The 14,520-nt window shown below is 41.9% G+C and overlaps 1 protein-coding gene across 1 annotated transcript in view; it reads right to left on the reverse strand.

Moving 5' to 3' along the window:
- Nucleotides 1-14,520, reverse strand: part of OGA (O-GlcNAcase) — a 37,238-nt gene that overhangs the window by 6,283 nt on the left and 16,435 nt on the right. The window contains exons 8-14 of the mRNA XM_074999302.1: nt 13,883-14,041; nt 11,388-11,998; nt 10,470-10,644; nt 6,831-6,916; nt 5,850-5,954; nt 3,117-3,202; nt 806-998 (exon numbers count right to left, since the gene is read on the reverse strand). Of these exons, the coding sequence (XP_074855403.1) occupies nt 806-998; nt 3,117-3,202; nt 5,850-5,954; nt 6,831-6,916; nt 10,470-10,644; nt 11,388-11,998; nt 13,883-14,041 (1,415 nt within the window). The remainder of the gene's footprint in view (nt 1-805; nt 999-3,116; nt 3,203-5,849; nt 5,955-6,830; nt 6,917-10,469; nt 10,645-11,387; nt 11,999-13,882; nt 14,042-14,520) is intronic.

Here is a 14,520-nt window from a genome sequence, read left to right on the forward strand (position 1 = left end):
CTGCTGTCACAAGTGATGTACATTAGCAACTCAGATTTGAATGTCTGAGAGCAGGAGACAGGGCAGCATCAGAGGAGAAGTCTTTCCTCTGGAACTGTGGTTCATCTCCTGGGTTTGAAAAAGCCAGGACACTTGGGATAGGGGGTGGAATATCCTGTAGCAAACAGATTTCAGGGGGGAAAGAAATCGCTTTTTAGTTTGGTTAGTTACATGTCTTCATTTTAGTTTGAATTGTGATGTCTCCGGAGCTGGAACCGTACCTTTTCTTCTTGGAAAGCTCCCAGAATACTGTAGGCACCAAAGGATACCATTATAAGCATTTGGGTACTACCTGTGGGGGAGGGATAGCTTGGTGGTTTGAGCACTGGCCCCCCTAAACCCAGGGTTGTGAGCTCAATCCTTGAGTAGGCCATTTATGGGTCTGGGGCAAATAAATTTAAAAAAAAATCCTGCCAGCAATGGTGCTTGTTCCTGCCAAGACAGCAGAGGACTGGACTTGACCTCCCAAAGCCCCTTCCACTTCTACGAGATGTGTATTCAGAAGGTATGTTAATTACCGTATACGGTCATAGTGACTATCTTATGGCTACGCTATCAATTACAACTCAGTCCTATACGATTTTGTAATGAAGATAAAATTTTGACTTACTTGTAAAATGTCCAGATACCACAGTGATGAGCAGGGTACAATGCTTACATAAATTGCAGTGTGCATTCTAATGAGTAGCAAGCATGAAGGCAAAGGAATAATCTTACAATATGGGTTGTAACATTTAGTGTCTTTCAGTCTCTTGGGATTACTAACCTCTGCTTCAGACAGCTCTTTATCACCATTTGGTTTACTGTACTTTTCCTGCATAAAAGGGATCCAAGAAATTTTGCATTTTTTAATGAAGGGTGTTACATCAACAGTGCCCAAAGCATAGCCACATATGCCATCTTCATCTTCAAGGACAAAGCAGTAATCCAGGCTGAGGGAAAGTAGGCCTCCAACTAATCTGTAGAGAGGAAAGTAGTGTCAGGTTGAGTTCACCACACAAGCAAGGCAACAGTCACTTAAAACTAGTTATTGTCATTGTAGGTTAATAGTCAAGATACTATACACAAGGAAGACAAAAGGTGCTGGTCACTTAGGACCAAAATTTCAATAGTGCATGTAATCCCCAAAACTGTGCACACAACTGCATGTCCAGCTCTGAATATATGCAGTATAATTATCAATCATGAAATATTCAGGCCATGAGAGCAGTGAGGTTCTTTGCTCAGCAGCAAGAAGAAAGGGAACCAAGATCCAACTGCCATTCATAGAATCACAGGGCTGGAAGGGACCTCAGGAGGTCATCAAGTTCAGCCCCCTGCTTCAAGCAGGATCAACCCCTACTAAGTCATTCCTGCCAGGACCTTGTCAAGCCAGGATTTAAAAATGTCTAGGGATGGAGATTCCAACACCTCTCTAGGCAACGCATTGCAGTGCTTCACCACCCTCCTGGTGACGTAGTTTTTCCTAATATCTAACCTATACCTCTCCCTCTTCAACTTCAGACCATTGCTCCTTGTTCTGCCAGCTAACACCACTGAGAACAGTTTCTCACCCTCCTCTTTAGAGCTCCCCTTCAGAAAGTTGAAGGCTGCTATTAAAATCACCCCTCAGTCTTCTCTTCTGTAAACTAAACAAGCCCAAATCCCTCAGCCTCTCCTCATAGATCTTGTGCTCAATTGACAATGGAGAGGCTTCTTTCTGCCAGGGCCCCATTAAGCCCACCTGTCCCATACCCATTGTGCTGGAGAAACAATAAAACCTCTTAGTGGCATATCCTGCCAGCAGCGCTATATTCTGTGGTACTCTATCTGCTCTCTTCCGACTAGTTGCAGTAATTTTTCAACCCTCTCCAGTGGTTCCTGCAAACAAGTGCATGTTGCTGCCCGCCATTCCTTCTACCATCTTATTTATCTCATCTACTTCCGTCCCTCACACTATACAACATCCCCATCACAGCACTTTAATGAATCACAACATTAACAAGCTGGGCAGAGAACTCATATACCTTGTGTTCATGTGCATCTCACTCTTTTCTGCTTTCACCTCACTTGTCACTTCAACTTGTTTCTATATGGCAGCGGGGAGAATGTGTCTTGTTTTAATCAGTGATGCACCTCACCATTTCTATAGCACACACATCTGTACCCTATACAGATAGTTGGTGGCTAGTATAGTATTTGACAAGACAAACTCAGGTATTTCAACACACTGTAAAATGAGATTCTGAAAGGAAGCTGATGCAAAAAAGCTGGGGATAACTAAAATCAAGATGTCCAAGAAACTCCCCCCCGTGCTATTCCTAGATCTGCACAGGTGGCAGCCCTAGTGTAGTCCAACAGCAACAGCTAGAGAAGTTTCTCACCACTTTAAAGCAGCTAACAGTTTTTGATTAGATATACTTTTAGCAGGGTCAGTTTGCAGAAACCTTGTTTATACCTGACTTCACTGGTGCTACCCCTGGTTCAGCTGAACTGCTGATGGAAATATCTACTCTGGGGATGGGTGCAGAGGCAACAGTTGGAAGTAAAACCGTCAAAAAGTATTTGAGCTTAAATGGAGTAAGAACTACTGTGTTGGACGCCTAACTGCCATTCAATTGCACCTTTCACAGGCTGAAGTGAAATAGGAGTGGTAGTCCACTCCAGAGCGTAGTTTTGTTTTCTCCCATCTTCTTACACTCTTCCTTTTATCCTTTCCATTCACACTTATGCCCTCCTGCCACCATGTAGGACCTGGTCCATCACACCTCTCTTCCCCTTCTACAAATCACTTCTGCACACAAGCTTCTTCCAAGAGACCCATAAACTCTAACTCAGCCCTCTTATCTGCAAATGAAGCCCGTTGAAGGGGGAGGGGGGAAGTGACCACTTTATAAAAGCCCATCTATAACTACTCTGCTATTTTGAGTTTGTTTTACCACTTGAATTATCTGTCCTTTATTTACACTGAAAAGTCTTTAAAGCAGAGCCCCAAAAGACATCCAGCACATAGTTAATGCTACATAAATATTAACATACCAGTTACAATGGCTGCAGACACAAAGTGTAAATTTTAAAAGTAAGGATGTCCTACGTACTTGTCTCCAATTAAGTCTGGTTGACTATGGAAAGGTTGATCAGCTCCATCGTCATACATCTCTCTGCAAATCTTATACACTGATGCCTAACAAGAGACATGTGATTATTTAAAACAGTTATTATTTTGGAACTAGTAAAACAAATATACCTATTAGCAAATTTGCCTGTCTGGAGAGCTCATTAATATGCTCTCCGCTACAGAACATGTTTCAATATGCAGTTCATTTGTACAGACCTATGTAAGGCAGATTTTAACCTGCTTAAGACTTTCCAGTAACCTCTCTTATAACTAGTTAAAACCGCCTCAAAAAACCTCACATCCACAGTGCTTCTAACAGGAAATCTAACACCTGGAAAGGAACGCTGGTGATCAGGTCAACATCTATCACTACACTGAAGAACAAGAAACATTCTCAATTACTAAGTGCTCACTAAAGTATATTAACAGGCTGTAATGTTAAATAGCTGAGAATGTTGCAAAGGCAACCAAATCAGCCCTGCAGAAGCATCTTATGGACATGTACTTCATATTAAGAAGTGGTGACTGCCCTTCAGCAACAGAAGCTGAATCTCTCCATTTGAAAATCTTTTTGGTTCTCTGTGCCTTAAATATTGAGTCTGATATGGCTATGACCTGAAGAAGTGGGTCTGTCCCACAAAAGCTCATCACCTAAAACGATTGTGTTAGTCTTTAAAGTGCTACTGGACTGCTTTTTTGTTTCCATAATACACAGACTAGCATGGCTATCTCCCTGGTTCCATTTGAAAAGTTAACTCATTTACAGACGAGACATTTTAAATGGAGTAACTAGATTTTTCTTTAAATACCAGTCCACTAAATGATGCGTCTTCACTCTCTCAATCAGTCTTCCTCTCCAAAATTGTCTGACAGCACGTTTTAGGTTTAGTCTACGCAAGAAGTGGCACCAGTTTTACTAAAAGTATAATTTTAGGTTAGTATTTTCAAACCTGGCTAAGGGATTCAGGGAGAATTTCTCTCTTTAAAAAGATAATGTTGCTTAGGTGATTAAATTCCACCCCTAAAGATTCAATTAAACTGGTGTGAAGACCGGTGTTTCCTCTTTTTTTCTCCCAGCTGAAACTGACTTTCAGTTTAGTCTGCATCAGTCAGTACACATATGTCAATTAAACAGATTGCATCCAAGCAGTGGTTTGCACTTGTCTAACTATACCAATTAAGTCATGACTTTAGTTAAGCCAGTATAATTGTGTTTAGGCCTTAGATTACAGGGCTGTTCAGGAGTATGGGGAAACATCTTTACTGGAAAGTTACTAAAGGAGGGTAAATGTAAGGTATGACTTGTTTGTCAGAAGCCAGTCACAGCAAAAGCCCTCAAGCAAAGTTAAGAACTTTAACCAGGGTGACCATCTGTCCCATATTTGGAATACCAAAAAGGAGTCCCTACTTATTTTTTAAAAGGGACTAATGTCCTGTATTTAGGCCCTCTCCCTGCTGAACTTTTCTGCCAGCAGCACTTTCCTGAGCCTTGGGGAAGCAGGGGGAGCATGGGCGGCTGCCATGCCCCTACTGCTTTCCCAGGGCTCAGGAAGGGCCAGCAGCTGCTGCCTCCTTCCCAGCTCCCCGGGACTTGGTGGAGCCAGGAGCCGCCCCGACCCCCATATCTGCCTTTCTCTATTTGGGACAGGGGGATATGGTCACTCTAACTTTAGGGAATCCAAGTGTTTATTTTCTAAGTTTGCAAAACAGGAAGAGCAGCTAACTAGCAGTGAAGAACTCCCAAAGTCATTCTGGTCTGCAGAAGCAGAAATTAGGTGATGCTTCCCAGAGCGACCACCAAGTGGCTACTCTGGGTTGTGGCAAGGACCGTTCTTTCTCTTGCCATTTTCTGCACTTCTCACCTTGGTGAGAGGGGCCTCAGATAAAACACCCCCTGCCCACCACATATGGGAAGGCTGTTTAACAGAGGTAGGCCCATGTTTCTCTCATATAGTAGGGAACCCAGCCTCTCTTCCTAGAGCTGCTCACTCCCCACTGTCCCCATCTTAAAAGACTCTTTGGGGGGGTGGGATGTTAATCCCCCCAGACATCCTCCACAGGGGACGGTTTAAAAAGGGTCTCAAGGCAGCCCTGAAATGGAATCAGCTGGTCCTAGTTGGTCCAAGGTAGGCCTGCTTCAGCTGACTGTCATTTGCCTGAGACAATCCCTTTCTAGCTGATTCTGACTGACCTGAAGTAATCCATTTCTAGTCATAGGGAAATAGGCCTCTTACCTTTCTGGAGCTGCCTTTTCTCATTTGACTGCAGCTACCTGGCCAAACTCTGCCAGCTGTGCTTTTGTGCATGCACAGTCACTAAAAAGATTTACTTAGTGCACGTTATACAACATACGCAGAGTTTCGTTAGCAGTAACAGCTTACCGCTTCCTTTCCATTTCAGAGAGGGAGAATGGGCTAATGGCTAGAAAAGGGGCCTAATGTTGGGCATTTATTGTAGACATGGCTCCGAAAATGGCTTATTGTGTGACTTTGTGCATGTCACTTCACCTTTCTCTCTCAGCTCCAACCCAACCTGTGAAACAAGGACACCTACATCCCTGAGGACGACTAGGGAGGCTGACTAGCACATGAACTGCTTTTAGAAACAGAGATGTAAAAGCAATGTATGGGAATATGGCAGGTTGGGTAGCACAAGAGCTAGCGGAATCAGTGCTCAGTAGCAATGTTCATTAATGTCAGAGGCAGATAGTTACCTCATCTTTTGGAAAGTAGGGTCTGATAGTATAAACCTTGGAAGTTGGAGTCAAAGGAGGTGGCTGAAAGAACAGGTCATTTGCCCCATCAATAGGCAGCAAACGCTGTGAAAACAAAAGACTTAGTATGAATGTCTGAAATGCAAGAGACAGCACACTCTGGCATGTGCACTGCAGATTCCCAAATTAACATTTGCTACTGCAGGCCCCCCAGCAGAATGTGGGGTTGGTATGCTTTACAAATACAAAGACCTTATCTGAATAGCAATTATCCAATTGGGGTTTTAAAATATGCAATTGTAATAGCACATTACTGGTGTTTCTTTTAATCTCCTTTCTGCTTTAACATACTTATACCAATCGTATCTACACTGTCTCTGTATAAGAACATAGCATGTCAGGAGGAAAGGTTTGGTCTGAAGAGGGTTAACTGGCCAGAGGAGACGCTTTATCCCAAAAGCAATGCGCTGATTCTATTTGCTGCGCACAGAGCACCTGTGAGGGGGAAAAAGTACAGCACTTGAAAAATCCATGAACAAATTCGAACACCGTGTAACGCAGGTTTAAGAATATTCTCCAATTGAAAGCTTCCCAGTAAAATGAATTACAGCTTTGTTTAGAGAAGAATCAAAATGTGTGTCAATGACACTCTCTTGCTCATGGAATTCCCATTGGCAGACAAGCATGCGCGCATTGTGCAATTGCGGGCGCAGATAAAAACGCTGTGCGACCTGCAAAGAAACAATGTGAAACGTACAACTAAAGCCGCTGCGCTTCGCAGGCGCATGGGACACGCAGCATCTCCTTGAGAAATTACTGTGGAAAGGGGAGGAAAATTATTTTAAAACCAAGCTGTAAGGCTAATTGGACTTTGGACCAGAAAGCCTTCGGCAGACCAATCCTTCCAGACTTCTGTTGTGCATCAAAAGGTTTCTCATAAAACAAAGAAAATGTCATTCAGTTGTGAAGTCATATTGATACCTGGAACTCTCCTGCTAGACCACCTCTAAAGGCCCAGGGTTCTTGGTCTCCACTTAAGAACTGTGCTGAAGATTGACTACGACACCCTGTTGAGATCAGATCCAAGCGGAGAACGTTACGAGAAGGGGGATTTCCTGGGGGTCTAACATGTCCAAAAAGCTAACACACACTTTGTGGAAAAAAGCTCTCTAACTGAGCTATAATCCAGGGCTTTGGGGGGGAGGCTGTAATAACGTACACATTGCAAAGTTTCGAAGTGTTCATGCCCTTAATGGATATATAAAATGCAATAGCTGTATTACTGTTTTCAGATAATGGGCTAAACAGCAGACAATTTAGTATTTACAAAGTCAATAATACACCTCTTCCCACATTAGGATCCATGTGAGCTCAGTGCAGTGATATAAGCTTCCCAGACCTGTTTTTACATTCTTTTGCCTTTAAAGTTTGTAGCAGAAACATGTCCTTAGGGAAAATAGGACATTTTGGAAGCTTTATGGCCTGCTTAATAGCTACTACTGCAAAATTAATCCGATAATGCCACAAGACAAATTCCATTATCACAGCCCCTTGGAAAAAATGGGACCTGTCTGAAGTCACATTTTAGTCCTTGTTTTAATCTTGTCAGAAAACTAGGATTGGCAATAACTGCATGGAATGGTTTGATTTAGTTAAGATATCTATGACAACTGTACCAACAGTGGTCTCTCAGCAACAAACAGGAAAGGCCAACTTAGCCTAGCTCTGGACCACATATCAAGCATTCCGTGGGCATGCTGAAGAAACTAGTAAATTAGCGGTAATGATTTCACAGTTCAATTATAATTAGTGAAGAACTGTTAGCATAAACAGTTTTATTTTTGTTTTGTTGCATCTTATTTCTTCCTCTTCTAGCATATTAGTTACACCAGGCTTTCTATCAACATGAGCCCCATTACTATGCTCAGCATAGAATGTTTTGGGTACTGGAAAATCAACTTTAATCAGCATGTTTAGGATTTAAGACTGTTCCATTAGCCAAGCATTACAGCCTTTAACACCAAGGAACATACACGACATCTTTGATAGAAGGAAAAAGTAGATGAATGTTTGGAGTGGAGATTATAATTACCTGCCTAGTTTTCTGATAAGATAAGCAGCGCAAAAGTTCTTTTCCTTTTGTGGACAGCAATCTACCTCCTGTTCAAGTAACAGTCTCAGATCAATACAGTCAAAGATGCCGTGCTAGTCAGAGAGTCCCAAAATGTCCCAAGTTTGACATACGACAGTTTAGTAATAAACATTTTCAATTTTTTTTTAAAAGTACAATAAATTTAGAAAATAATCCAAACACCGAAACTGAAGTTCAGTTTGCACCCACATCGTAATTTCTGATGTAAAAAACATGCCCTTTACAACTATGAGGTTTAGTCATTAACTTGGAAGACAGGGTCTGTCTCTCATTTGAGACTACAACATAACTAGCACTTCCAATTATTACAGTAAAGAGCTGCGTGAACGAAGAGCTGTGTAAACGAAAAACATAGTTAACGCCTTAGTCGCTGCGCAAATGTGACTTCAGGTCATGCCTACTGCACATCTAATCTATCTGAGCTGCCTCACAGACAAAACCTTTCATTTTAATTAATTAATGACGACGCGCTGTGAACATCTGGCGCTGTCCATCCAATAGCAGTAGAAACTTGTGCTGAGGATTCTCCCATCTGTACACAGTGGGGAAGAAGACAATAGAAGGCATTAGTAATCCATAGTACTGTACAACCACGCTATTTTAAAGGGACTGAATGCTAGCTGGACTGTGAGGAGAGGTGAAAAAAGTGAACTTTCAGTGGACCATTGAACATGCCATCATGGGAACTAATTTGGTTCAGTGTATTTAATCTACATAAGCTATACTAATGAGCTTAGAAATGTATTTCAGTTGAAAAAGATCTTTGCCTCAATTACACCTTTTTAACTACTGCAAAATTAAACTGACTAAGGAGACTGAAGTGTCTCCCCTCCCAAATCACATTTCTGGGGCAGGGGAAATCAAGTAGCACAGCAGTCAGGACTCTTACCTAAGTCTTTTTGCTACTTAAGAGAAGGTAAGGGACTGAGTTTGAACACGGCCAATATTTGCAGAAGTGGCTCCTGATGTGAATTGCCTCAATTTTTGAGTGCGTAACATGAGACAGCTTGGATCTAGTTTTGAAAAGGCACTCAGAATAATTCAAGACGTCAGCTACAGTCATTGGGAGCAGCAGATGCTTAGTAACTGAAAAATACCACGCCCAAAAGGCACAAAAATTGGAAATCTAAACTTGAAGCAGCCAAAACTCAGATGACTGTTTTTGAAAATTTTGGCCTAGGTTTTTAAAACGTGTAATTGAACTATCAGAGAGACACTGCTTTCTGCTTACATCTCAATGTGAAGTCAACAGCAAAAACACTATGCCTTTTTGGATATTATAGGTTTTAATGAATCATGAAGGTAAACTCTGAAACTGAACTGGATGAAGGCATGTTAACACACTAAATGCTACCAGGCTATTTTCAGAGCCCTTACAGTTTTTTTTTGATCCCTATATATTATAAAGGGCTGATAAATTGCTCATCTCTTTTTGAAACTTTGTCCTGACTGAGGCAAGCACTGACTTGATGACCAGCTAGTGTTCTCTGTCTCTAAATTACAAAATTACTTAAATGTAGCTACAAGTTAGTAGGATTTAAGAACTGAAGCACTAGAACTAGACGAAGGCTGTACAATGGTTGTTCCCTGTGAGGTTTGTGACAGCTACAAAAATTGTGACACAAGACCATCAGCTTTGCGGCCTGCTGTGTACATCAAGCAAGTCCACAGCATGTTCCTTACAGCTGGATTGAAACCTGAAAGTGAAATGAGGTCACCAGAAGAACCCAGGCCATGCTGGTGCTATCTGCCAACTTCGAATCCCCCAAAAACATATTTCAGCAAAAAAAGCTGCACACAAAAAAGTCTTTCAAGCTCTGTTCAAAAGCCTCAGATTACATCTGAATAAAAGATGATTTACAGAGCTCTGCAATTTCCACCCCTTTCCAAAAATCTGCTGTTTGGAAAATGTTAAAGCAAACCATTTTGCACCAGAATAGCCTTATGCTAAAGCTCGCATGCGCAAGGGCTGAGAGGATCGGCTTCCTCTTGGCCAGGCCCATTGAAAGGTCGCTTCTGCAATTGTTCTGTTGAAGACAGCAATAATGTTATCAAGACAGAGCAAGCAGCAGATGGCTGATGTGTGGTCACACTTCATAGTGTCATTGCCAATCATGTAACAGGGCATCAAGAGAGTTATATGGCATAGTCCAGTGTGCATTCAGTCAGAGCAATTTAAAGTCAACACTTATGCTTCAGAGATGAGATTTAAGTTCCATTAGCCCAAGAAGAAAAAACTGAAGTTACACTGAACTGCCAGTCACTGCACACCGTTACTCGTTATATCAGTACGAATTCAAAGTAGAGTGAACAGTATGTCAGAACAGTGAGGCAGGAAAGATTTTAGTGAAGATCAAATTAGATCAAAAGCCACAAATAATGCATTTTCTGTCAACTATTTTTCCCGTGGGCTAATTAAAAACAAAAGAGGCACACTATGAGCGTAAACCAGTTCCCAGGGCACCTACCTAACCATTGCACAAAAGACTTCACCATTGACATGATACTCTTGATGTCCCAGACATAGGAGTACATGTCATAAAGGATTGTCCTGTTGGCACAGTTGGAGAGGCGAGTGAACATTCCCATCACCAAGCCACACATTTCTTCAAATTTGGCCGCTCGGGAGCGCCATTCTTCAATCTATTGAGGAAGACGAAAAAAAAATCAACAAGATCAAAAAATTTTTCTAGGGACTAGACTTTTCTCTAGCCAAAGCACTGCACATTGTGTGTTTTTTTATTATTGTTACTACATATGTTCTTTCACTGCAGTTCTGACAGTCAACCATTCTTCAATACCCTTTCACTACTCCACGTGAACCTGTCTCGTCCAGCACCCTCAGGACCTGAGCAGTGCCAGACAAGAGAATTTGCCACATGACAAGAGGTCAATAGCACATTACTAGCACTTCCACTCCTTATTGGGCTCTTAGAAGATGACATTTGGGGTAAATTACAAGTACACAACAGCACAAAACATGAAAGCCAGAAACTGGTAAAAGTAAACAAACTTTACGGGACCACAGGAAACTTGGCCACACTCATGAGCACGTGGACATCCAGCTAACTAAAATCATGCTGGATTACAGATGCTGCTGGACGAGCATGTTCCAGATTAGAGAGGTTCAACCTGTGCTGCTGCAGTAAGGAAAACCTTGTTGTGTGCTTCTCAGGTCAAATCCCAGCAGCCTTTGGATGCCCCTACACATAGCATACCTTTGCGATATATGATCTATTCGTCAAGTGCTTCTGAAAACAACAATATGCAGCTCCTGGGCTTCAAGAAAGTTGAGTCCCTGACAGCCTCCCTGTACCATAAGAAATGTGTAATGCTGCATAGGATTACGAATTAATGAAAGGAAAATAAGAGTGAGTCACATTCACCTTTTCAGAGTCTTTTCCTTTACAATTAACACTGACAACACTGCTATTTGCTCTGAGCCACTGGAACTCTCTCAGCATCTGTGCACCTTTGGATCCATGTTCATATGGAAGGTAGAACAAGTCAGCAAGTAACTGCAGATCCTCAAGAGTCACTGGCTCCACTGTGTAAAGAGGCTTCTCATTTGGCCCAGGCACAAACTGTTCCTTATTCATTTGTTCATCAGTCTGCATAGGGGCAATGTCACTGCCAGAGTCTTCTTGCATAGACATCTCTGGGGACTTAGATTCAACTATGCTCTCTTTGTCAGTATCCATTGGTTTTAGCTCCTCAGACATTTTAGCTTCAGCAATATCTGTCAGTATCTGATTAACATTCTTGTCTGTGTCCTCTACTTTTTCCACCACCATGTCCATTGGTTCCTCTTCAGATTGCTTCTTTTCTTCTTCCTTGACCAATGCTGGTGGCTCACTGCTCAGTGCTGCCCCCTGACTCATGATGGGCTCTTGGTAAACAGTGGTAACCACAGTTGTTGCATTTAGCGAGGATGGTGCTACCAGAGGCCCCACATCAACCACACTGGTTTTAGCACCACTGTGAGCCACTTGCCTACCTGAGAACAGAACAAACAAGTTTAAAGTTTGCAATCCCTACTAACATGCAAATCAACCTAAATTGTGAATAATATGCAGTTGCAAAGGTAAGTAAAAAGACCATTGTGACTCCTATACAGTACTGCTAAGAATATAAATTTGACAGAGTAAGAGATCTATCAGACGTCTGAATTAGGGATTACTTCCCATATACTTGTGTCACAAACGGGAGGGAAGCAGCTTCTAAATAGACTAGTTAAATATATATGCACTGATGACATCATTTGCAACTAAGATGAAAATAAATAGGTTATCAAAACAACAGTGGGTTCCCTGATCATATGGGCTCTGTCAAACCATAAGGAAATTGTGTGCTCTACCACATGCTAACAGAATTCACTTGAAAACAAGTGAAAGGTAAGTGTGTAGGTGGACCTTTATTCCAGTACTCTAGGGCCCAGCGTAATACAGTCCACTGTTTCTCAACCAGGGTACATGTACCCTTGGGGGTACACTGAGGTCCACCAGGGAGCACATCAACTCATCTAGCTATTTGGCTAGTTTTACAACAGGCTACATATATTAGAACACACACACACACACTACAAGATAAAAGTTCATTCAGACAATGACTTGTTTCTATTGCTTCATATGCCTTATGCTGAAATGTAAGTACAGTATTTCTCTTCCAATTCATTTATTTGACAAGTTGGTAGAAAGTCAGCAAGTTTTCAATAGTAGTCTATGATACTGTTGCATGTTTTTTAAGTAGTTTAAGTGAGATGAAACTTGGTGGTGTGCAAAACAAATCTGATTCTTGCAAAGGGTATAGTAATCTGGAAACAAGTGCCATTCAACCTTCCACAACCCCAGATTACCTTAGGACCAGGTTTCTCAAATTGGTGGTATGCGTACCTTTAGGGGTAACACAAGAGAAGTCTGGGGGTACTTTCTTTTTTTAAAAAAAAGAAAAAAAAAAAAGGAGTACTTTATAAAAAAAGGTTGAGACGCACTGATATATTCCATCCCCAATCATTCTTCAGTTTCTTCAAATCCAGGCATATCCTTAAAAATCACTGATAAGAGAAGAGTGACTCCACATAAGGCAGTAATATTGATCCTAAGGATTCAGGCAGACTAGGTCTTTTGAGGGGATATGGAGGGGGGGGGGGGGGGAGAAGAGGGAGAGAAGCAATGGATGGAAACCTTGAGCCTCATCACCCCTCTGAAAAAAACAATTAGATTAAATCCTGGATCAGACTTGAACCACAGAGCTGTCCAAAGAGTTAAATCATGCTCAAGTTTTTTTTGTCTGCGAACAGGAACTGGTCTACAGTGGGATTCCCCTAATTCTTTCAGAAATGCTGTAACTAATGTCACACTCTGATCTGGCAGGAACAATAAGCCCCACACACCCATGGGTTCTATCTCAGAATGTGATTCCTATTACAGTGAGGACTAATCCATACTATGTTAAGGGGACACCCTTCCTGAAAATAAGCACCAGAGGAATCAATCCAACAGCTTACACAGGGCATTGTTTAGCTGCCTCACAACCCCCCCCGGCAGACCACTCCCACCCCATCTTTTCCAGGCCCCTCATATCTGTTGAAGTGCACTGCACTGGGGCCAGTCCAATCTGACAGCACGAACTCTGCTTACCCTTTTTTAAACAGAATGGCCTCTTGGGCCGTCTACCACCATAAGAGACGTTCTCCTCAGTTCAGCCAGGACCATCTTTCAGAGAACTTGTTACAGTTTTCAAAAAAAGTTTGGTAGTACTTCTAATTCTTTGGAAATTTGTTTTTAAAAGCCACTTCCTTTAGTCTCTAACCTAACCCATTTTACCACTTTGACAGCATTTCCTACTGTGCCAAGAGGAAAACCAGGCAAATTCAACTCACTGCTGTACTGATGAGGTACTCCAAACTCCTGCAGCCACTCTGTTAAAGCCAGCTTCAGAGCCATTTGAGGGCTATAGAGGACATCAGTTTCAATATCTTCATCGCTTCCCTCATTTTCCAGCTTAATCTGGATTGATACTGTACTGTCTTCGGTGTCAGCTACAGGAAAATGTGAGAAAACAGTACATAAGTCAGCATGCAAGATTTCAGATGAGACTTCTCCCAACCCTCTGCCATAAAAAAGGTAGACTTGGAAACCCTAGCTTTGTGATTTTGCACAAACTGAACTGAACTGCTCCATCAAATGTGTGTACAGAGAAAACTGCAGTTTTCCACAGCATGGATATGGAAGTACAGCCAATTTAGGTAAAAAAGGAGTGCAATATGGGATCTTCCAGGCACTTTGGACACACCAAATTTAAAAGTATTTGTAGGGGGAAATTTGCACAATTTTAATCTAATCCCAGGTCTAACAAACTCACATACAATACACACCACAGACTATTCACGGATTGCATAGTTAGTTCCTTAAGCAATCTGGATGCCAGCCAGAATGAAGGCAACAAGAAACTGTATGCACTGAACTTAAAGGCCAAGTTCTCAATGCAACAGCTTTGTATACTTCATTACACCACAGT

The sequence above is a fragment of the Carettochelys insculpta genome, chromosome 7, assembly GCF_033958435.1.
Source record: "Carettochelys insculpta isolate YL-2023 chromosome 7, ASM3395843v1, whole genome shotgun sequence".
NCBI classification, from domain to species: domain Eukaryota; kingdom Metazoa; phylum Chordata; order Testudines; family Carettochelyidae; genus Carettochelys; species Carettochelys insculpta.